This window comes from Babylonia areolata, chromosome 19, assembly GCF_041734735.1.
Source record: "Babylonia areolata isolate BAREFJ2019XMU chromosome 19, ASM4173473v1, whole genome shotgun sequence".
NCBI lineage: Eukaryota > Metazoa > Mollusca > Gastropoda > Neogastropoda > Buccinidae > Babylonia > Babylonia areolata.
Genome location: NC_134894.1, coordinates 35,678,309 through 35,702,192, shown reverse-complemented (window position 1 = coordinate 35,702,192; position 23,884 = coordinate 35,678,309). Strand labels below are relative to the sequence as shown.

At 41.6% G+C, this 23,884-nt stretch overlaps 1 protein-coding gene across 2 annotated transcripts in view; it reads right to left on the bottom strand.

Annotated features, from left to right (window-relative positions):
- Positions 1 to 8,203, bottom strand: part of LOC143293662 (polycystin-1-like protein 1) — a 233,326-nt gene extending 225,123 nt beyond the window's left edge. Inside the window, exons 1-2 of one of the 2 annotated variants that reach the window (XM_076604790.1) lie at positions 7,972 to 8,203; positions 6,713 to 6,898 (exon numbers count right to left, since the gene is read on the bottom strand). In XM_076604790.1, the coding sequence (XP_076460905.1) occupies positions 6,713 to 6,898; positions 7,972 to 8,083 (298 nt within the window). In that variant the 5' untranslated portion in view covers positions 8,084 to 8,203. The remainder of the gene's footprint in view (positions 1 to 6,712; positions 6,899 to 7,971) is intronic. The other variant, XM_076604791.1, reaches the window with a different exon arrangement.
- Positions 8,204 to 23,884: the final 15,681 nt, after the last annotated feature.

Genomic DNA, 23,884 nt, shown 5'->3' with positions numbered 1-23,884 from the left:
GGTGGTAGGTGCGGAGATGGGATGGGTGAGGAAGAGTAGGACGGGGGAGAAGGGGGGATGGGAGGAGAACTAGGACATGGGGTAGGATGGATGGAGGGAGATTAGGACCGAGGGGGGAGGGTTTGGGGGGGGGGGGGATAGGGCAGTAGGCCAGGGGGAAGAGATTGAGTGAGGATTAGGATGAGGACAAGATGGGGGGAGAGTATGATGGGAGGGAGACAGAGAAAGGACAGTAGGTGGGTGGGGGGAGATGTGTGGGAGGGGAGGACACCCAAAAATTTTACTCCACCATTCTTTGGAGGAAATGTGTGCTCTTTTTTTTCTTTTTTGTGAAGCGTCTGCAGGTGATTTTGTCAGATGTAGGGTTACTGCAGAGGGTAGGAAATCAATCTGACACAATCAGCTGCAGATGCTTCACAACAGAAAGAAAGAAAAAGACAACCAAATATCCTCCAAAGAATGGAGTAGAATTATTAGTTGTGAATCTCTCCAACCCACCTGTCCTACTCCCCCCCCCCCTTCTCTCCCTCCCCCTATATCCTTCCAGACCCAACCCACTACCCCAATGTCCACCCTATCCAACTCTCTCAGGCCCACTCCCACCCTCTGTCCTACTTTCTCTCCCTCCCTCCACTACCTAATCTCTTCCATCTGACCTGGCAAACAGGGAACAGAACCAAAAAAAACAAGAGAGGCAAGGCCTTCAAGACTCACTTGTGATAAATTAAGTCCCCTAGCATTAATTACAGAGTAATTTCCCTTTTTTACTATCTGCACGAAAACGTTTGCAAAATAAATAAAAATTCCATGCTTAGCAAAAGAAGTTCCTGTTTGAACAAAAAATGATAATAATGACTCCTCTTGTTGTTGTTTCAGAATAAGAGGTCAGAGTGCCAAGTTCAGAGAATACAAAAAATATAAATATAACAGTAAATGCAGTTTGCATATAATTAGGCTTCTTTTTTTAAATTTTTTTGTGCCCATCCCAGAGGTGCAATATTGTTTTAAACAAGATGACTGGAAAGAACTGAATTTTTCCTATTTTTATGCCAAATTTGGAGTCAACTGACAGAGTATTTGCAGAAAAAATGTCAATGTTAAAGTTTACCACGGACACACAGACACAGACAACCGAACACCAGGTTAAAACATAGACTCACTTTGTTTACACAAGTGAGTCAAAAACACACACTTTCCTCTAAAGAACAGAGGCGTAGAGTTATTGGGTGTGGTCTGCGCAGAGATCTCTCTGACTCAGAGCTAGTTTTTGCAGACATTTTTTCGCTACAATGCCACCCAACCAAACTAAAATACTCATGATGTCCTGGTGTGTCCACTTTTAGCAAATTTTAGCGTATTTCTTTATTTCAATTCTTTTCATTTCCCGAACTTTTACTGCTTTATCAATGACACTAAAGCCCTATATTCATTTCATACAATGTTCTTGCATAATTTGATACGGCATGATTACCATATTTTCTTGGTTTTTCACCCTTTTACAAAAACAAATCTTACATAATTATTAACATAAGACGTTACATGACAAAAAGATAAGGTGTGATACATCACTAAAGTTACTCAGCTGCTCTCAGCATGTATACTCATTAGCAAACAATGCTTTACCATCATGTCAAACCACATGTGAAGTGGAGAAATCAAATGATTATGTTGTTTGGGCTAAAAAAGCCAATGGGTTTAGTTGGAAATTACTGCCCTTTGATTAACAGAGGGAACATCCATCTTCACTACCCTTTGTGCCAATATTCAACAACCGACTGAGTCATATCCGTACTCACCATCCCACCTTCCTGTCTTTCTCTGTCTTATTCATCATCAAGATCAAAATATAATCTGCTCAGTCTTTAGGATATTGTCTTATCATGCACGGAATTGAACATATCTAATCATCAGTGGCTTTAAAAGATGCACACACAAAAAACAAACAAATATAAATCTATCTCCATGGCTCTCTCACCCCTCTCTTGGTGTGTGTGTGTGTGTGTGTGTGTGTGTGTACCGAGAGGGAGGAAGGAATGGAGAGAAATATCTATGTATCCACAATGCAGTGCAGTGCAGTGCAGTGTAGTGTAGCACTGTAATAAGCAGTATAGTAATGTGTTGAAGCAGACACAGGTGCAGTGTAGTGTAGCAGGGTATAGTGCAGCATAGTAGTGCAGTGTTGTGCAATACAGTGCCACCATGCAATTCAGCAGTGTAGTGTTGTGCAATACAGTGCCACCATGCACTGCAGCACGTACTGATGCTGAAGCACTTTCATGAAGGTGCACACAGTAGAAGTTGACATAACCTTGAGGGTTTTGCCTGTCTTTTTTTTTTTTTTTTTTTTTTTTGCCTTCTTTTCTTTTCTTCATTTCTCATTCCCTTCCTCAGTATTCTGTCTCTCTCTCTCTCTTTCCTTCACCACCCTCTTCCCTCTCTCAGCCCACTCTACCTTCTTATCCCACCCACCATCTCTTATCTTTTGCCCCTTTCATCCTGATTTCTACCCTCATCTCACCCCCTCTCACATTACCCCCACCCATCACCCCCCCTCCCCCTCTGTTTCCTGGCACCCTCCCCCCCCCCCCCCTCATCCCCTACCATCTCCCACCTTGCTTCATTCCCAGTGCCCAACTACTGGTTTCCCCCTCAGTCCCCACACTCTCCTCCCTCCCCATCCCTTGCTGTGAGTGATTGACTGCCAAATGCTTCCTCCTGGTTGTGTGTGTAGTGTGTGTGTGTGTGTGTGTGTGTGTGTGTGTGTGTGTGGGTGTGTGTGTGTTGTGTTGTGTTTTGTTGTGTTTGTGTGTCTGTGTGTGTTGTGCTTTGTTGTGTGTGCGTGTGTGTGTGTGTGTGTGTGTGTGTGTGTGTGTTGTGAGTGTTGTGTTGTGCAGTGTTGTGCAATACAGTGCCACCGTGCAGTTCAGCAGTGCAGTGTTGTGCATTACAGTGCCACCATGTAGTTCAGCAGTGCAATGTTGTGCAGTACAGTGCCACCGTGCAGTTCAGCAGTGCAGTGTTGTGCAGTACAGTGCCACCGTGTAATTCAGCAGTGCAGTGTTGTGCAGTACAGTGCCACCATGTAATTCAGCAGTGCAGTGTTGTGCAATACAGTGCCACCGTGCAGTTCAGCAGTGCAGTGTTGTGCAATACAGTGCCACCGTGCAGTTCAGCAGTGCAGTGTTGTGCAGTACAGTGCCACCGTGCAGTTCAGCAGTGCAGTGTTGTGCAGTACAGTGCCACCGTGTAGTTCAGCAGTGTTGTGCAGCACAGTGCCACCGTGCAGTTCAGCAGTGCAGTGTTGTGCAGTACAGTGCCACCGTGCAGTTCAGCAGTGCAGTGTTGTGCAGTACAGTGCCACCGTGTAATTCAGCAGTGCAGTGTTGTGCAATACAGTGCCACCGTGCAGTTCAGCAGTGCAGTGTTGTGCAGTACAGTGCCACCGTGCAGTTCAGCAGTGCAGTGTTGTGCAGCACAGTGCCACCGTGCAGTTCAGCAGTGCAGTGTTGTGCAGTACAGTGCCACCGTGCAGTTCAGCAGTGCAGTGTTGTGCAGTACAGTGCCACCGTGTAATTCAGCAGTGCAGTGTTGTGCAATACAGTGCCACCGTGCATGCAATGCAGCACGTACTGATTCCAAAGCACTTTATGAAGGTGCAACAACACTGCACTATGCTGCACTACACCCTGCTACACTTCACTGTACCTGTGTCTGTTTCAACACAATACTATACAGCTTATTACAGTGCTACACTGCACTGCACTGTACTGCACTGCATTATTTATTTATTTTATTTTATTTTATTTTATTTTATTTTATTTTTTAATATTATTATTATTATTTATTTAGGGTTTTTTTTTGTTTTTTTCTTGTTTTTTTTGGTTTTTTTGTACACTTACACTATAGTTGACTTCATCAAGTTTTTGTGCCTTATACATATTATTATTAGTAGTAGTAGTTCTTTTTTTTTTTCTTCAAGGCCTGACTAAGCACGCTGGGTTACGCTGCTGGTCAGGCACCTGCTTGGCAGATGTGGTGTAGTGTATATGGATTTGTCCGAACGCAGTGACGCCTCCTTGAGCTACTGAAACTGAAACTGAACTGCACTGCATTGAGCAGCATAACATTTTTCACACTGGCAGTACAACCACCATGCCAGATCACACTGCATTAGATTATCACAGTACAGCATACTGCACATTACTCCATTACACTGCCATATAAAATGTGGCACAACACTGCACTACCCTACATATAAATAACATTTACACTAAGCTGCTATGTGTATACAGCACTGGACTGAACTGCACAGCACAGCACAACACAGCACAACACAGCAGAACATAACAGAATGTAAAGCATAACACTGCTTACACTATACTACACTACACCACACCACACAAAACTGCACTACACTACACAACACCACACAACATTGTTGCACTGTACTGCACTGGACTACACTAAACTACATGATACCACATGACACAATACAGCACTACACTACACTACACTACACTACACTACACTTCACACCACTGCACCGCATTTCACAATAACACCTTGCACTACACTGCACTGCACTGAACTAACACTACACTACACTACACTACACAACACAATGCAGTACAACACAACACACTACACTACACTGCACTACACTACACTACATTGCACTGCCCGTCACTGTGCTACACTACACTACACTACACTACACTACACTGCAGTTCAGAGCACATCATTCTAGAAAACACACTTATCCTAGTAATTAAAAAATAACAACAACAAATTCTCTCACACATTTACGTATTTTGTTCATACTACTTTAGAACAAAACAGCTAAAAAATATATTAAAAACACAGCATAGCACAGCACGTTACAATAACTGCAATACATGTACAACAAAAGCAAAAAATACCACACATTGCATCTTTATAAATCCCAGTGAAAATTACTTGTGCATTCAAACTCTCTCACATCACACAATCTCTCAGCCCAAAGTTGAGTATGATGCACATGTGAACATGAAGAAGAAGAAACTAAAATGGCAAAAAGAAATTTTTTCAAGGCGAATAAAAACATGAGACTAACAAAACACGAAGCTTGACTTATCATGCAGAAAAAGAGACAGGTTCTTAAGTAACATGTATGTTAAGAAACCATTATTTCAGAATAAGAAAAACTTTGAGGCCTGACTAAGCACATTAGGCTACACTGCTGGTCAGGCATCTGCTTGGCAGATGTTGTGTGATAATTTTGTCCAAACACAGTGACACCTAACTGAACTTAATTTATAAATCTACCCTTGTAAACTCTTTAATGGCAGGTCCTTCACCAAAGCAAAGCATTTATGCAAGCCATACCAAAGATCAGTTCTAAATTAACAAATACATTAAGAAACAGTCAGGGAAAAGAAACCCACCATCTTCAAATCGATGGTGCAATGATCAAAACATAATAATTATTTGGAAAACAAATGAAAACACACACTTTTATAAACTCTTAAGACCAGTAACTGCAAGTAAAGGAGTGCAGTTTGTCAAAATAGCATGACACTAAACAAAACAGCACAGCACAGCACAGCACAGCACAGCACAACACAGCACAGCACAGCACAAGGCAGTGTTAGGGAGCGCTGTGTGTGTGGTGTAGTGCAGAACTGTCAGTTCAGTGCAGCTTAGCACTGCGCATCACGGCACACTGCACAGTAGAGCATAGTACAGTAGAGCACAGCACAACACTGTCCAGTGCAATGCAGTACAACACAGTGCAACACAGCGCTGGACAGCTCAGTACCAGAACATTACAGAACAGTACAGTGCCTTAGAGAGTATAGTTTTACAGGACAGGGCGGAATAAGTACAGTTCAGTACAGCACAGTACAGTACAGTACAGAACAGCAATGCACACTCCAGTGCAGTCCAGTATTGTACAATTCAGGACAGTACATTTCAGTACTGCCGGGCATAGCACAGCACAGTACTGCACAGCACAATATAGCACAGTACAGCAGAACACAGCACAAAATGACATGGTGCAGTGTGGTGCTGTAAGGTAGTGGTGCAGCACAGATCAATGCTCAAGCTTGATCCAAGCCAATCCATCTCAGCCAAACACAAATCCACTCACCACACACACAACACAATACAAGAACACACACACACACACAGACACACACACACACACACACACACACACACACACAGAGGAACACAATACACAACACAACACCATTCAAAACAACATGTCCAAGTTCAAATGATACAACACCACACCACATCACACCACACCACACCACACTACACCACACAACACAACACAACACACCACACCACACCACACCACACCACACCACACCACACCACACAACACAACACACCACACCACACTACACCACACAACACAACACAACACAACACAACACAACACACCACACCACACCACATCACACAACACAACACAACACAACACAACACACCACACCACACCACACCACAACACACTACACCACACAACACAACACACCACACCACACCACACCACACCACACCACAACACACTACACCACACCACACCACACCACAACACACTACACCACACCACAACACACCACACCACACCACACCACACCACACCACACAACACAACACACCACACCACACCACACACCACACAACACAACACAACACAGTCAAAAGCAGGCCTCCTCACCAATAAGAAAGTCGCCTGTGCGGTTGAAGGTGAAGGAGGCGTGAGCCATGGGAGAGGGGGAACAGGCCCGTACAACCGTCTCCTCCCTCACCCCCTCAATCTCCCACACAAACTGCAGTTCTCTCTGCCACTCCTCCTTGTCATCTCCATCTTTCTTATCATCATCATCACCACCACCACCATCTTCTGTCGTACACAAGAGACAAAGAATAAGTTACAAATAAATGTTCATGCAGAACTACAATGATTTGATTGCTCCAAAAGTCCTCTTGGTGGTCCTAAAATTGATGACAATGTACATATTACAACAATTTTTTATCTGGAGTTATCAACAATTATTTCATTCCTTGCAAGTAAAGTGTGGATTTGATTACTTTAAAAGGTTGAAAGGAAACATGTGATCCCTTGTTGTGTGAGTTGAAAGCAGTCAAATGTTTGCAAATCTGACAATTATGTACTGAATAAACAATCAGATGAATGAAACAATAATAAAGATAAAGACTAAAAAACATACTAAAATGAAAATGAAAATACTAAAACCAATACTATTTTTAAAAATCCACATAAAAAAACAACACAAACAGTATCATTTCTCACAGACAAATGTACAAAAAATGAGCTACTGCACTATTCTTTATCAAAAAGGAAAAAAAAAAAAAAAAAAAAAAAAAAAAACATTGCCCTCTCACTATTCAAAGTGTGGGAGCAATCAAAATGGCTCTCACTGACATCTGGTTTTTGTTTTTCCATGGTACAATGTCTTCCCTCCCACCTCTTTCCCTTCCCCCTTAACCTCACACTATACAGTTTGTGATATCACAAAAGCTAGAAAATGAATGCATCAGAAACATGAAATCTTAATTTGAATTTGAATCTTGTGAGCAGACAAACCACAGCCTTTTCTCTCACACACCTAGATTACACACACACACACACACACACACACACACACACACACACACACACACACACATGATTTGGAGCAGCATAAATTCATTTATTCTTCTTGTTATTATTATTGTTATTGTTGATATTATTATCATCATCATCATCATTATTACTATTATTATTATTGTTGTTGTTGCAATCATTATAATAATCATCATCATCATCATCATCATCATTATAATAATATATATATATATATCCCTGAATCAAAAGTGCCTGACAAGTGGGTGCCCCCCCCACCCCCCTGCCCCCACCCCCTTGCCCCCCAACCCCCACCCCCTCCCCTCTTCCCCCATCAACAGCCAACTGACCCGGAGACTGGGACCTGCAGGGAGCCAGTGCAGCCAGGTGGGCGGAGGCCTCCAAGGTCTGGGGCAGGGAGCTGACCACCCACGGTTCTGGAATCCCCGTGGAGGCAGACATGAAGGTAGGGCCCTGCCGAGGTGTACACACTGACCACCACCCCCTTCTCCTCTCTTCGTTCCTCTTCTCCTCCTCCTCCTCCTCCACCGCAGGTCAGGCTCATGTGGGGGTCTTCTGAGCATCTGCAGCAGTCATGGGGGTTTTTTTTGTTTGTTTGTTGTTGTTTTTTTTTGTTTGTTGTTGTTGTTGTTGTTTTGTGTGCGTGTTTGTTTTGTTGTTTTTTGGGTGTTTTTTCTTGTTTTTTAGCTTTTCAAATTGAGAAGCAGTACATGAGAGAAAAATGTGGAGTGATGAGGGCAGGGTGAGAGAAAGGGAAGAAGAGAGGGACGACTAGAAGAAGGGAGGATGAATCATAGCACTTTGTTTCATAGCGTCCTTCAAAGTCAGTATTGTTAGAGACATAAATGAAGTGCATAAATATGTAGAACAGTGGCAAAAAATGTGTGCAGAATATGCACTATGTGTGCCCTATGTTCTTCTTCTGTGTATGTCTTTTGTCTTTGTTATGTTACTTGCATGCACAGCAAGAACAAGGAGACTTTGGTTCAAACAAACTTAGTCTTAATTCTGCAGGTAGTGTGCACCATTACACAGACAGGTGGGGAGAGGAAGAGTACGAGTGATTTCCCCTTACTACTCTTGACTCTCAACTGAAATGTATCAATAATGTAACATCCCCTTTCTTTTTGAGAAGATGGACATACAATGAAAAACAATTGAGAAATTAAACTAAAAATAACGAAACCGAAATTACAAAACCGTTTCGACATGATTGACATTTTCAACATGACCGGTTTCCCGACACGAACGATAGTCATTTTAAAGCATAGATAAAGTCTTTCATTTTGGTACTCTTGATTGCACGACCGGAACGAGTACGGATCGGAATCTTGGTAAGACTGGGACAGGGTGGAGACTTCACAGGGGTCAGCATGAGAGTTGGCACAGGAGTCAGCACAGGAGTCGGCACAGGAGCTGGCACGGACTTCACAGGGCTCGAATTGGACACAGGCTTCGACCGGAATTCAGGCATCTCAGTCTGGGCAGTATCAGGATGTTGCATAGCAGGTTGATCAGGTACAGGGGAATCCATTTCAGGTTCAGGGTCAGGTGAGACATGAGGAGGTTCAGGAATCAGCTTCTCTGTCTTTCTCAGGTGAACTCTATTTCGAAGGTAGACAGCACCATTTTCAGTTTCGATCTGGTATGATCGACTATCACGAGCTATGACCTTTCCTTTGGACCATTTCTTCTTTCCAAGAGCAAAGGGCTGCTTGACAATGTTATCACCTTCACGCAAGGGTGGTAAGTCTTTGGCGTGTTTATCGAAGTTCAGCTTCTGTTTCTTCTGATGCAGTTTCAGTTTTTGAACTTCAGAGGTCTGGAGTTCTGTCTTCAGGAGATTCTTAGAAGTTGGAATCAAAGTTCTTGTGCGACGATTCAGGAAACTGTTGTGCTGGACTTGTGCTGATTTGGAACATTTCTGAAGTTCAGGAGTGCTAAGAACTGGTCCTTGCCTCTGTTCTTCAACATCAGGGACTTGGCTGATTTGACTGCGGATTCAGCTTTTCCATTGCTCTTGTGATTGTATGGGTCAGCAAGAATATGTTCAAAGTCATATTTCTCAGAGAATTTCTAAAATTTGTCTGATGTAAAATGTGGTCCGTTGTCAGAAACAACAATGCTTGACAGACCATACCTAGCAAAGTGGAATCGCAGTTTGTCGATGACAGAGGACGATTTTGTGTTTTGAAGTCTGTCTATTTCCCAAAAATTGGAAAAATAGTCCACAGTTACCAGATAGTCTCTGCCTTCAAATTCAAGTAGATCCAAGCCAATCTTTTCCCAAGGGCGAGAGGGGATCTCGTGTGGCCTCAACGTCTCTGGTTGGTTCGCAGACACATGTGTCTGGCCTACTTCACAAGTCGAGATGAAGTTCTTGAGTTCTTTGTTCATACCTGGCCAGTACAGGCATTCTCTTGCTCTCTCAGGCAGACATCAATTCTGCTGTGAGTTTCATGAAGTGCTTGCTTCATCTCTAAGCGCATGGAAGTAGAAACAACAACTCTTTCTCCCTTGAAGATTAGATCATCTTGAGCAGTCAGTTCATCACAAAAACTGAAATATGGGGTCACTTCAAGTAGGTTGGACTTATCTTCTGGCCAGCCATTCATGATGACACATTTCACTTTCTGTAGACTAGAGCCTTTGCAGTCTTTTCTTCTTGATGGGTAGAGTGTCAACCATGTTGATGTGCTCAAATTCTGTTTCAAACTTTCCTTGCTGGTTGATGTATGAACGAGACACGGCATTGGCAACGAGTAGTTCTTTTCCTTTCCTGTAGCGGACCTGGACATCATAGCCACAGATACGCAGCATCATTCCTTGAAGTTGTCTTGGTGCAGAGGACAGGGGTTTTTGCAGGACTGATTCAAGGGGTTTATGGTCAGTCTGGACTTTTACAGTTCTGCCGAATGTGTACTGATGGAATTTCTCTTGAGCGAAGATGATAGCAAAAAGTTCCTTCTCTGTTTGGGCATATCTTGTCTCCGTTTCAGTTAGGGCACGGCTAGCAGAGGCTATAGGACGTTCATTCTGGAGAAGAACAGTTCCAACAAGCGTCACATTGGATTTCAAGTTCTTCCTTTGGGTCACAGAATGCTAGCAAAGGTGCTGTGGTGACAAGTCTTTGCACACTTGCGAAAGCTTCATCATGGGTTTCAGTCCATGTCCATTCCACATCAGAGCATGTGAGTTGTCTTATGGGCTGTAAGACATCAGAGAGTCTTGGCAGGAACTTGGATAGGTAGTTGACAAAACCACAGAAACGACGGGCACCTTCCATGTCTTCAGGTTTTGGCATCTTGAGAACAGCCTCGACCTTCTCAGGATCGATCTTGAGACCATCGCAGGTAACCAAATGTCTTAAGAAAGAGATTTCGCTCTTGCGAAGTTCAAGCTTCTCTGCATTCAGTCGAATACAAGTGTGCGGCATCTCTCAAGAAGTGCTCGAAGGTTTGCATCATGAGACGCAGTGTCTTCACCGTAGACAATGATGTCGTCAGACACTCCGATAACACCATCTAAACCTTCCAGTGCTTGGTCCAAGTGTTTCTGAAACAGTTCACTGCTCACGGATGTACCAAATGGAACTCTCTTCCAGTGATACCGTCCAAAAGGAGTCTGAAATGTGGTAAGTTTGCTGGATTCCTCATCCAGATAACCATGCCAGTAAGCATTTGTCAGGTCATGTTTAGAGAAAACTTTGGCGTTGTTGAGCTTTGGAAGGGTCTTCCATCACTGGTAGTGGGTGATGTTCACGCTTGATAGACTTATTCAGAGGTCTCAGATCAATACAAATGCAAAGATTTCCCAATTTCTTCTGCGCAACAACCATCCGACTACACCAGCTGGTAGGTTCATTCACTGGGGCGATTATGTCTCTTTCAGTGAGCTTCTCAAGTACAGCTTTCACTTCTGACTTCAAAGTATGTGACATGCGGCAAGAGGGAGAAATGACCGGTGACACAGTGTCATTGACTTGAATATGAACTACTCCAGGAAGACTTCCTTGGACATCTCCAAACACGTCTTGATACTCAGAGAGTAGAGGATCAGAGTTACAGTCAATCTTAGCAACACTTTCAAAATTCTTGTAGTGCACAGTAATGAGCTTCATATCTTTTGAAGTTTTCTTGCCAGTCAGCGTTGTGAAATCTTCTTTCACTACAACAAACTCAGCCTTGAGCTTCTGGCCTGTTTTGGGGTTTCTCACAGTAAGCACAGCTTTCCTCGCCTACAGCAATACCAGTCACAGCACAGAATAGCAATCAGCAATACCTGCAGGACTACTGCTCTCTCGAATGCCGTCACTACAAAACACAGGATCAACTGAAGACTTGTGCATAGAATATTTCTTTGAATAAAGAACGTACTCACATTCTTTTAGGTTAACAGTCTGATGCAGAAAACCACAAGCTGCCACCATGTTATGTTACTTGCATGCACAGCAAGAACAAGGAGACTTTGGTTCAAACAAACTTAGTCTTAATTCTGCATGTAGTGTGCACCATTACACAGACAGGTGGGGAGAGAAAGAGTACGAGTGATATCCCCTTACTACTCTTGACTCTCGACCGAAATTTATCAATAATGTAACAGTCTTGTTACACCTCTTTTTCCTGTTACGCATTAAGTTAATGTGATGTACTGCATTGGTACTGTTTAGTAATATTATGTTTTGTGCATTGTAAACAAAAATTGAATGAATAAAAATATTTTGAAAATGAAAAAAAAAACGAAGGGAGAAGTGGAGATCGAGGGGTGTGGTGAGACTGAAGAAGAGAGAGAGACCGAGACAATGAGACACTGAGGTTGACAGACACACAGAGACTGATAAAGAGAGAGAAAGAAAGAGGCTCAGACTAGCAAAAGACATGGACAGAGAGAGAACGAGGCAGAATAACAGGCAGACAAACAGACAGACTGGCAGGCAAACAAACAGACAGACAGACAGATGAATAAACACAGGCCACCCACTTTGTGTTGCACTGTGAGTCAGCAAGTCCCTTCAAGCCAGTCGTGTGGTTCAAACACCGGCAAATGATGCCTTGCCTCACCGCAACCAGTGTCCAGCTTCACACAGACCCAAACACAAAGATAGATACAGACACAAACAGGCAAGCAAAAAGAATAAAACAATATGTCAACAGATAGAAACTGTCTCCACCCTAACTGACCTGATCGGGAATGTGCGTCACGCAACGCTTTCAGACAATGCCATGGCACCTCCAGATTATAATTACCTTCTTCAATATCTGACAAAATCATACAGAGATGAACCCATAAACCAGCTACCTTTACTGGAGGGTGAGGGAAAACAGAGTAAGGGAGATGATCCAAATAATTTCTATACACACTTGTTTCCAGAGAGATTATCCGCTTTGATGGAAATTATAACCCTATTTATGTGCAATTTTCTGTTCTTTATTTTTCTTCAGAAACAGCCTAATTAACTGCAAATGATTTTCTGTGCTTTCCTCTATGTTTACAAACACAAACACACAGACACATAGACACACAGACACAGACACACACACAGACACACACACACACACACACACACACACACACACACACACACCACACCACACCACACCACATACACACAGAGAGACAGACAGAACATTCTGAGTTAAGATTCTTATCTTTACATTGAACTTCACATCCTTTAAATTCATTATCTAACAGACTGACTTGTCTACAAAGGGAAACAATAACCCTTACACTATCGGTTGATACAGCGACTTAACTCCCTTTGCCTGACAGACACATTTCCCATGCACAAAACAAACAAAAAAGGAAAAAAGATTAGACAGGAATATATTTGTGCAAAAGTGGCAGCACATATGACAGAGTATATGTACATATATACAGTTATCTCAGTGCTACTTTATGCTTTATTTGCCCATTAAATTCTTGATTGCTACTGAATAGTATGTTCATCAGTAAAGGGCTGTTACTAAATTCACTGATGTGAGACAGAGCTTGCGGGAAAGGATAAAGCCACCACTCTATTTGGACTTCTTTTACTTTGGGTGGCTTCATTTTTTTGTTCAGCCAAAAAGGAAAAAGAAAAAGGGACACGACTGGAAAGTACACACACACACACATACACACACACACACACACACACACACACACAAACCACAACAAACTAGCAGTAGCTGCATACTATAAACTCATGCCACACTGAAGTCACCTCACCATGGATCAGAAGTCAAGAGATTAAAGCCCCATCTATTATACTGGAAATGGATCGAAGTCAAGAGATTAAAGCCCTATCTATTATACTGGAAATGTATCTAAGTCAAGAGATTAAAGCCCCATCTATTATATTGTAAATGGATCTAAGTCAAGAGATTAAAGCCCCATCGAAATGATCATCTTTACACAGGTCACAAACTGAAAAAGTTACAAAAATAGATAAATAAACCAACAACAACAACAACAAAATAAATAAATGAATAGACAGGCCGTACTGATTTCTCATTATTTTCATACATAGGTTGGTGCTTTTTGTTTGTTTGTTTTTTTGTTTTTGTTTTTTGTTTTTCAATCAACAAACAGGGATAAAACTGGAGTAAAACAATGATAAGCAGATAATAAATAAGTGTGACGCAGCAGGTGAAAACTCGGCTAAAACTGGAATATATTATTTTTGACATTTATGTACTTTCAGAACGTTTACAAATCACAGATTAACATACAAAATACAGAATTGGTCTATCTTTTTTTTTTCTTTGATTTTTTTCATTCAATGTTGATGAGCCTGAAAAAAACAAATGGAGAAATTGGTTCATGAAAAAAAACATACATTTGCCTGTTTGTAATTTTAGAACAAGAATTTTCTTGAACAACATATGTATGTTGTGTCAAAAGATTCAGAATTGAGTAAACTATATACATTTATTTTTTTTTTTTTTTTAAACAAGCACAGGAAATTTCATATTTTCGTTCCGTACTGAAAATGAAGTCAAGAATGATGAGTGCAGGAGTGACACCATGCCATAAGAGAACTAACAGCGGTGACAGTGAATGTTCAAATGAAAAACAAAAGCTGCATTTGTCTTTGAACAAAAAATATTTCCTGTGATGCTGATGAATCTTTTGAACCTCGACTTTAGATCCCAGGTCAAAATAACATAATTATACTAACTTAAAAATTACTGTGATTCAGCAACACAATGCTGCCCAACAATTAAACTTTCAGGTTTATTTTATTTTTCTTGAAAACTTACTCTGTTTTTCTCTTCTTTCCTTCTGGAGGTTTGGGAGGAGATGATTTTAAGGGGGTGGAAGTGTTCCTTACATAAAATAATAAAACTAATGATAGATTGATTCATTGATTGACTGATATGAATACTTATATAGCACCTATCCTCAGTCGGAGACCAAACTCTAAGCACTTTACAAACATGGGGTCATTTGCACAACAGGCTGACTACCTGGGTAGAGCCAACTGATGGCTGCCACTGCATGCTCATAATTCGTTTCCTGTGTCATTCAATCAGATTTCAGGCACACACACACACATACTCACTCAGACAGACATGTAACATTTTACGTGTATGACCGTTTTGTTTTATTTACCCCACCATGTAGGCAGCCATACTCCGTTTTCAGGGGTGTGCATGCTGGGTATGTTCTTGCTTCCATAATCCACCAAACGCTGACATGGAATGATGGATTACAAGATCTTTAACGTGTGTATTTGATCTTCTGCGTGTGTATACACACGAAGTGGGTTCAGGCACTAGCAGGTCTGCAAATATGTTGACCTGGAAGATCTGAAAAATCTCCACCCTTTGTCCACCAGGCAACGTCATCGAAATTCGAACCCGGGACCCACCCTCAGATTGAAAGTCCAACGCTTTAACCATTCGGCTAATGCACAGATCAAAACTTATTCTTTTACTGATTTTTTTTCTATTATATTTTCTACTTACCCAGCATCCCAGCAGTGTCGGGCGCAAGACACAAGAAACAGCTCGTCCGCATCATTAGGCTCTGGTGAATAGGTTCTGGTCAGCTTATTCTCAGGATCTATGCTGTCTGTGGAGAAGCATCCTTGGTACCAGGAATCCACCACACCAGCAGAAAAGCCTGAAAATGAATTCTGGGATGTTTCCATGACTTGCTCGCAATAGAGCTGACAACTTTTCTTCTTTTTCCCCCCCCCCATACAGTGTATTGTTCTAGATGTGATATCATACCATGTTTTTATGCTGAGTTGCTAGCAATAGAGCAGACAATAAATCATCTATACACAATGTATTGTTTTTGATGTGATTACTTACCATGGTGTTATTTATGTCACTACTGTACATATTACCTTGTGATCGTGTGTCACCTGATCAACCAGAGCACTTGCTCAGGACACAGTAAACTTTGTCCCATAAAGTTGATTAACAACTCTGCTTGCACTGATAATCTATTTTCTCCTAGATCTCCACCGTATGTCTTCTTTTCATTTTCTATTAATCAGCTGTTTTGTTCTTATTTTTCTGTTGATTACAAATCATGCTAATATATGTATTAACTGCTACCTGAAGAGACATCCATCACACATTTAATGTACGTGTGCACATGCATTATGTTGGAACTTTCTATCACACTACCTTGTTGTCTTGTCGAATTCATGTAGTTTGCACTGCAAAATATTTTTAAAATACAATACTGTTTAAATCAATTTATTTTGTTAGAAATGCCAACTGTCTCTGAGTATGCATGAGGAACCGAAACAGGCAGAAAGACAGAGAAACAAAGAAACAGCAAGGTAGTCTTAATCAAATTGCTGAAGATCGAGATGTATCTAAAAACATCTCTCTTTCCATTACTCATAGTGAGAGAGAGAGACAGAGAGATGCACCACCACCAACAACAATAACAAAAACATTCTACTACTGTTACTCCTACTCCTTCTACCACCATTACTCCTACTATTAACAAGGAGATGAAAGAAGAAATAGAAGAAAGAAGAGCTGAAGCATCATTCGTTGTCCAGTGGTCAAAGCAATTCTTGCAAGTGCTCTAAACCAATAATGTCCTTCACACAAAATGCGTTCACACATGAATAGATTTCGCCCAAGAACTCACACACACCCCACCCCACCTTTTTCTTCCTTTTTTTATTTTATTTATTTATTTATTTTTGGGAATATTTGCGTTCAGGTCAGGTCCACCTTCATCACCTGATTGAGATTACGGTACGTTCAACCATTCTTGGCACCCCGAAAAACGGTGCCGGTACTCACCAGACAAACAACACAGGAATATATGGATCACAAGAACCCTCGCATTCATGACTGATGGAGCTAGTGTTCTAACTCGTGGCAAATCATTTCCATTGTCCTTTCGTGTTCACAGTAAGTTTTCTGCGCACGTAAATTCTTTCTGAAGACACAGGAAAGGCTCCTACAATAAAAAGTTCCAGGAAGTTCATTGAATTTTGTATCCCTACTCCAAGAGTTTTTTCCACCGACTTCTGACAATTTGTAGTCTTGTGTAAAACTGGGACTGTAAAGCTTCCCGAATTATATGAATATATTAAAACTAATTCATTTCAGGAAACATTGATGATGTTTTTTCACCTAGAAGGGAAAGATAGAGGGGTGTATTGCCGTGTTTGATTGTGCACATGGAAGGTGTTAACTTTTATCGCGGAGGTATGGTGCTACAAAGTTTGCTGTTGCTCCTGTTATGAGGATGCTGGCGGGGCTAAAAATAGAATCAATCGGAGCGGAAGATGTTGAACAGAAGGCAGACGGTGGGTGTGCGCGCGCGCGGGTCCGACTGACCTGCAGAGATCTCTGTCGATGCTCACAAAACATCCAGAAGGTGCGGACTTTGAACCATTATATTTTAATCGTTGGTTCCAAACTCGATCGCTCGATCCTTGTTTTAAAAGGGATGAACATTCGCAGCATCTTTTTCTAACATACAGATAAATACGTGATCGCGAGTCCCGTACGTTAGGGTGTCAACTAACTTGAAATTAATTCCATGGTTAAAATAAAATAAATAAATAAATATAAAAAAAATAAAAAGAAGTGCGTATGTGTTCGCGTGTGTGCTTGTGTGAGGTAGGAAGGAGAGTGGGGGTAGGAGTCTGTGTGTGTGTGTGTGTGTGTGTGTGTGTGTGTGTGTGTGTGTGTGTGTGTGTGTGAACTCACGGCCGTCATTTAATTGTACTAGTAAAACCCATCATAGGAATTATGGACACAATAAACCAAACACAACAAGCAAACAAAAAGTAGAAGCAATAAGTTGTGAGCACATGCAAGATATTCCATAAGACATACGTATGGACTGCGAACTTCAAAGCATTCATTTATGCATTTTGCCACTGAGTTCTGGTTGGAAATAATTTTGTGGCAACAGAGAACTCGGCCTTTGGATTATTGTGTTGCCAGTGCCATCTGGCCAATGATTCGAAGACTGGGAATTAACTGTCACAAGTAGGCGAGATCTCAAGTCAGAGTACACACTACACTTGTCCAGAAAATGTACTGAATTCATCCTCTATAACTCCACCTGCCGCTTTACATAGCCGGTCTTTCCTAGTTAAGTTGTAGTGACGTCATCGCTCAACTTTCAACTGAGTTTATGTGCACTTATTCGCAATCGACATAGTGCTCCTCTGTGTTTAGTATTTTTGCAGCTGATCAGGTAAGGTTGTAATGTATAAGTGTTTGCAATTTTGCAATAAAAGGAGAGCTTGAAATGGTCCCGTTCTTTCTGCTGTTCCAATATTGAACATATTTATCCTGTAGTTTATTCATGACAGAATATCATGTTTTAGTCGCTTAATGTTGAGTGTGCCTTGGTTCTCCCACACGTGGGAGAATCCAATTGAAACCAGTATCTTTTTGATAAAACTAAGCCAAGGAACTTTTTCCAATGAATTCATCGATAACATATCATCATATGCTTGCCTCAAATAGCTATCTTCTTTTGATTCTATGATGTGTACCCAAAATGAGATGACCTGACACACTGCGGTCACTGGCAGAGAAATGGGGTATCTGCCCAGCTCTGCCAGGACTGGTAACTTAATTGATCTCTTGTGTACGCCCATTAAGCTCCTACAGAAGTTGACATGAACATTTTCTGATGGGCATTTTGCGGAGAGAAAGGCATCAATTTGGTTAAACAGCATAGAGAGCGTGGAGAAGTTTGTCGCAGTTTGATTGAATGGAAACCACACCTCAGCGCCGTAACTGAGAATTGGGGTGACTAAAGTGTCAAACAGTTGGGTCATTACATCCATCTTTACTTCTTTCCCTCGCACACTGCGTTTCAGAGCATGCGCTGCTTTATTTCCTTGTTTGGCTAAGTGGTCTTCAGCAAGGTGAAAATTTCCATTCTTATGAAAAATAACTCCCAAGTATTTGTATCTATCCGTCGTTTCGATGCAGTTATCGCCACATGAAAAGAGCACTGGTATTTTGGGGTCGTTTTTTTGTGAAAATTACGACTTTTGTTTTGTCCCTGTTGATTTTAAGCCCCCATTGCAGACAGTATTCATGTAGCTGGTCTAGTTTGTTTTGTAGTCCTACTTTTGTTGTCGAGAGCATCACAATGTCATCCGCATATAACAGGTAAGGGATTTGAGTCTTGGTTGTTTCGTTGATGTATGGTGAGGTGTCATCGTGTATATATTCTCTTATGTCATTAATGAAAATATTGAATAGCGTGGGGCTAATAACATTTCCCTGAAGCACTCCCTTTTTGACTGCGATAGAATCTGTAAACCCGTCGTTTAATTTACCACATACAGTTGAATTTTGGTACATCTCTTTTATAATGTGGAAACATTTTCCATTTATCCCAATTTTGTTTAGTTTCAAAAGAAGTGCCCCATGCCATATATTGTCGAATGCCTTATTAATCAACAAAACAGCTGTAGAGACGCCCATTTCTTTTATTTATGGTGTTGTCAATTATCTTTTTCAGGATGAATATGTGATCAGTGGTTCTAGAATGCCTTCTGAAACCAGCCTGCTCTTTTATTAGTAACTCGTTTTGTTCTAGGTATGTTTCAATTCTTCTGTTGATAACTTGACAAAACAGTTTTCCAAAGGTGCTGTTGAGTGTTATACCCCGATAATTGTTAGGATTGGTTGGGTCGCCACTTTTAAAGATAGGAACATTTATTCTGTCTTTCCACTGACTGGGATAAATACCAGTCTGAAATATGGCATTGAATAACTTGTATACAGTAGCACTGATGCTGGACATGCTTGCTTTGAGCATTTCGCTTGTAATTCCGTCTTTACCGGGGGCTTTATTGGCTCGCATTATTTCAGTCATCGTAGAAGGATTGTCCAGGACAAACACTGGCATAGTCTGTTTTATTCTATCAAGTTCTTTTTGTACGCGTTCTTTCCTACCTTTATCAACGGATACTTCACTACTTATCAAGTTTTCTAAATGATTAATCCATTTACCTGCAGATAATGTGTGTCTCTGCGGTTGAGTAGAACTATCTGCATTTTTTAGTTCAGATAGTATTTTCCAAACTTTTGGGGGGTCGTGCTCCATTGCTGTGTTTAAACTTCTCACAAGTTCATTTCTGTACGTCTTTTTTGTTTTCTTTATGGTCTTCTTGTGTGCTTTCAGGCAAGAAAAGTATTTATTCTGAATGTTTCTGTTAAAAGGATTTCTGTTCAATGCATTCAGTAAAGATCGCACCTCTTTCCTTTGAATGAAACAGTCATGTGTGAACCACTTTTTAGACGGCTTCTTTTTCCGTTTCGTGCATCTAATCTTATGTTTGATCTATAAATCGGCCGCTGCAATAATAGTGTTTGTGAGATTTGACACAGAGTTTTCAATTTCTTCTTTGGCAGTCTGTACGTTTCGGAAGTTAACTTTTTCGAGTCCTTCGTTAATAGAGATTATCTTATTTGAAACTGATAAAGTCTTAAGTGCTGATGCTAACTTTTCGGCAGAGCCCTCCTCTCAAAAGAAAGAGCGACTGTATTTTGAGTCTCTTAAAGTGGGACATTCCTTTCTACTGACAGAACTAATAGAGTGTGAACTCTTTCTTGTGACTGGTAGATGAATGAACAATTCGATAGGACAGTGATCTGAAAACATGGTAAGATTTTTTACCTTGCATTTCATCACCTTTCGCGTGTGTGTGTGTGTGTGTGTGTGTGTGTGTGTGTGTGTGTGTGCGGCGCGCTTGTACCTCAGTGCTCAGCGCAATATCTTGTAGATGCCGTCAGTGATCTCAGTCGAAGCGCAAACAAACAACCGCTGTTATGTGCTTGTGGCAGGGCACTCGTACACATAGTTAGGGTATATAGGCCTATGGTCTTTTGCCATAATTATGTCTGCCTGAAACGAATACTATATTATGATTATATACGGTGTCCAGTCTGGCACAAGATTTTAGTATGATAATCATAGTTCTTTTCATCGAGGTAAGGTTGTTTTTTTTTCTTCTTCTTCTTCTTAGTTCTCGCGCTGTGTTAACTGAACTGAATGAAACGTTTGGACAGAGCGCGGATCATTTTACCTCATCAAGTTCCTATTGAACTTACTACCATCAGTGTCTAACTGACCGGGCTCTGTCATTGTAAACCTCAGTGGTCTTGTCAGTGTTGTGCTACAGTTGTTTTTATGTCCACGCGCCAACGGCAGAATTGCCAGAACTCTGTCAGTGTTGTGTCATAGTTACTAGTGAGGTGCTTCGCAAAAATCAGTGTCAGTATCCTTTTCAGTATTGTCCGCTATCGCTTCTTGTGCCCTCACTTTGAACTCCCCCTCCCCCTCCCCCCCCCCCCCACCCCCACCCCACTATTCCTGTCTCAATTTCAATCTTTTTTTCAGGGCCAGGATACTTTTTGTTGTTGTTGTTGATGCTGTTGATGTTGTTTAACTCGGCATAATTATTGTCTTTTAAGAGCCACTGATGTAATACAGTACGTGTCTCTGCCGGGATACAGTCTGAGACTGACCTATCGGAATGCTGGTGTCTTCGTCAGTTGAAATGCAGCTCGCGGAAATATAGCTTCTCTGAGGGTTCAGTTCTCGATCGACATATTTCTTGTGCGCGCACCGGTCCCGCTAATCAGTTACCAAATCAGTTTTTTTGAATCGTCATTGACAACAGGCTGCTGTCAGTCGGCTGTCAGTCATCATCAACTTATCATTATCCCTTCAACGAAGACGAAGACACAGTGACGATGACGGTGATGATGATGATGATGACGTTGATGAGTGGTGGTGGTGGTGGTGGTGGTGGAAAGTCTATGTGAGTTTCATCATTGACATGATCGTCATCAAGTCACCGACAGTGGACGGTCGTCATTCTCATCTATTCTCTCTGTCTCTGTTTCTCGGCTTCCGCCGTATCTCTGTCTATGTCTGTATCTATCCCTCTCTCAGTCTCTCTGTCTCTGTCCGTGTCTGTCTGTCTGTCTCTGTCTCTCTCTTTCACACACACACACACACACACACACACACACACACACACACACACACACACACACACACACACACAGATGTCATTCCGTCCCTAACTGCACTCTCAGAAGGGTTTCCATTTTACATTTCCTTTTTTCTTTCTTTCTTTTTCTTCTTCTCTCTCTCGGTCGGTTGATCTCAGCGCACAGTGACCACATCACATGCTATTGCAAACACAGAACAAAAAATAGGATCAGGCTTACTAGTATGATGTTCATAAATATCATACTCTCAGTTTGTCACACTTTTTTTGCTTTCTGACTACCATGTTCAGTTGGTATACTTCTCAGCATTGCAACGTCCAACATCCGTTTACTGTCAACTCAATCTGCCGAGGAAGCAGGTGCGTGCAGGGATACTGTTATGTTTCTAATTAACTCAGTTGCGAACAACCTGATAAGTATAATTGTTCACACACACACACACACACACACACACACACACACACACACACACACACACACACACATATATATATATATATATATATATATATATATATATATATATATATATATAATTTTGAAAAAGAAGAAGAAGAAATGAATAAACTGACATAAAAAAGAGAGAGAGAAAAAAAGTATTGAACTTCACAGCACACATACAGTAATCAAGACGACATATTACATGTCAGTGTCGAACAGTTCCACTAATTAGAATAATTGACGCTGTCACCCAAAACGAAACACCTAATTTGGATCAAATAAAAGAGAGGGTAAACTCTGCATCATATAATACATTTTTAAAAATATAAAAAGAAAAAAAAGAAGAGAAAGAAAAGGACTTAATAATAAAATAGAAAAACCGACCAATTGGATGGCTTTTGATTTTGTCAACTGCAGTTTTTGTCAGAGACCAACCATTCTCTTTGCCCGCAGGGTGAAATACGCTGGACATGGTAACTGGAAGACTAAAGGATGTAATTATATCATGAAGGGGTTTGAAATGTGATTGTGTGTCTGAACATTCGAGCAAGAAACTATGTCAAGTGTCTCACCACAAACACACAGTGGTGACGGTTTCAAAAACTGCATAACCATGCACTAGTCCGTGGCCTGTGTGTCAAGTTTTTTGTGGTAATTGATCCTGGGGGTGGGGGGTCGGGGGGTGGGGGTGGGGGGTTAGTGCCTTATCACACACACACACACGCGCACAGGCACACAGGCATACCGTACCACACACCCGGTCACTGACACACCTGGCAGAACGGCACAGACACGAACACACACACACACACACACACACACACACACACAGAGAGAGAGAGAGAGAGAGAGAGAGAGAGAGAGAGTGGAGAGAGACAGAGACAGAGATGCAGAGACAGAGAGTTTCAGTTTCAGTAGCTCAAGGAGGCGTCACTGCGTTCGGACAAATCCATATACGCTACACCACATCTGCCAAGCAGAGGCCTGACCAGCAGCGTAACCCAACGCGCTTAGTCAGGCCTTTAGAGAGACAGAGAAAGAGACAGAGTCAGGGACAGAGACAGAGAATGCTGGGGGTAACTTCACTGTATATGGGTAGAAAGAACGCAACAATTTACTGTGCAGTAAAGAGCGAGCACACTCCTAAACTGCCCGTGCAAGACCTCAGTCGCAGCAAGCAGGCACTGCGGACTTCAGAATTATTTAACTTAAATCCGTTAACAGGCACCTTCCTGAAGTGTAGCGCCACACCTCTGTAAGGGAAGCAAGCAGTGTAAACATTGCAAACCCGACTTGTCTCCCTTCCCGTCGTCATAGGTGACGCCACTACAGGCGCTTA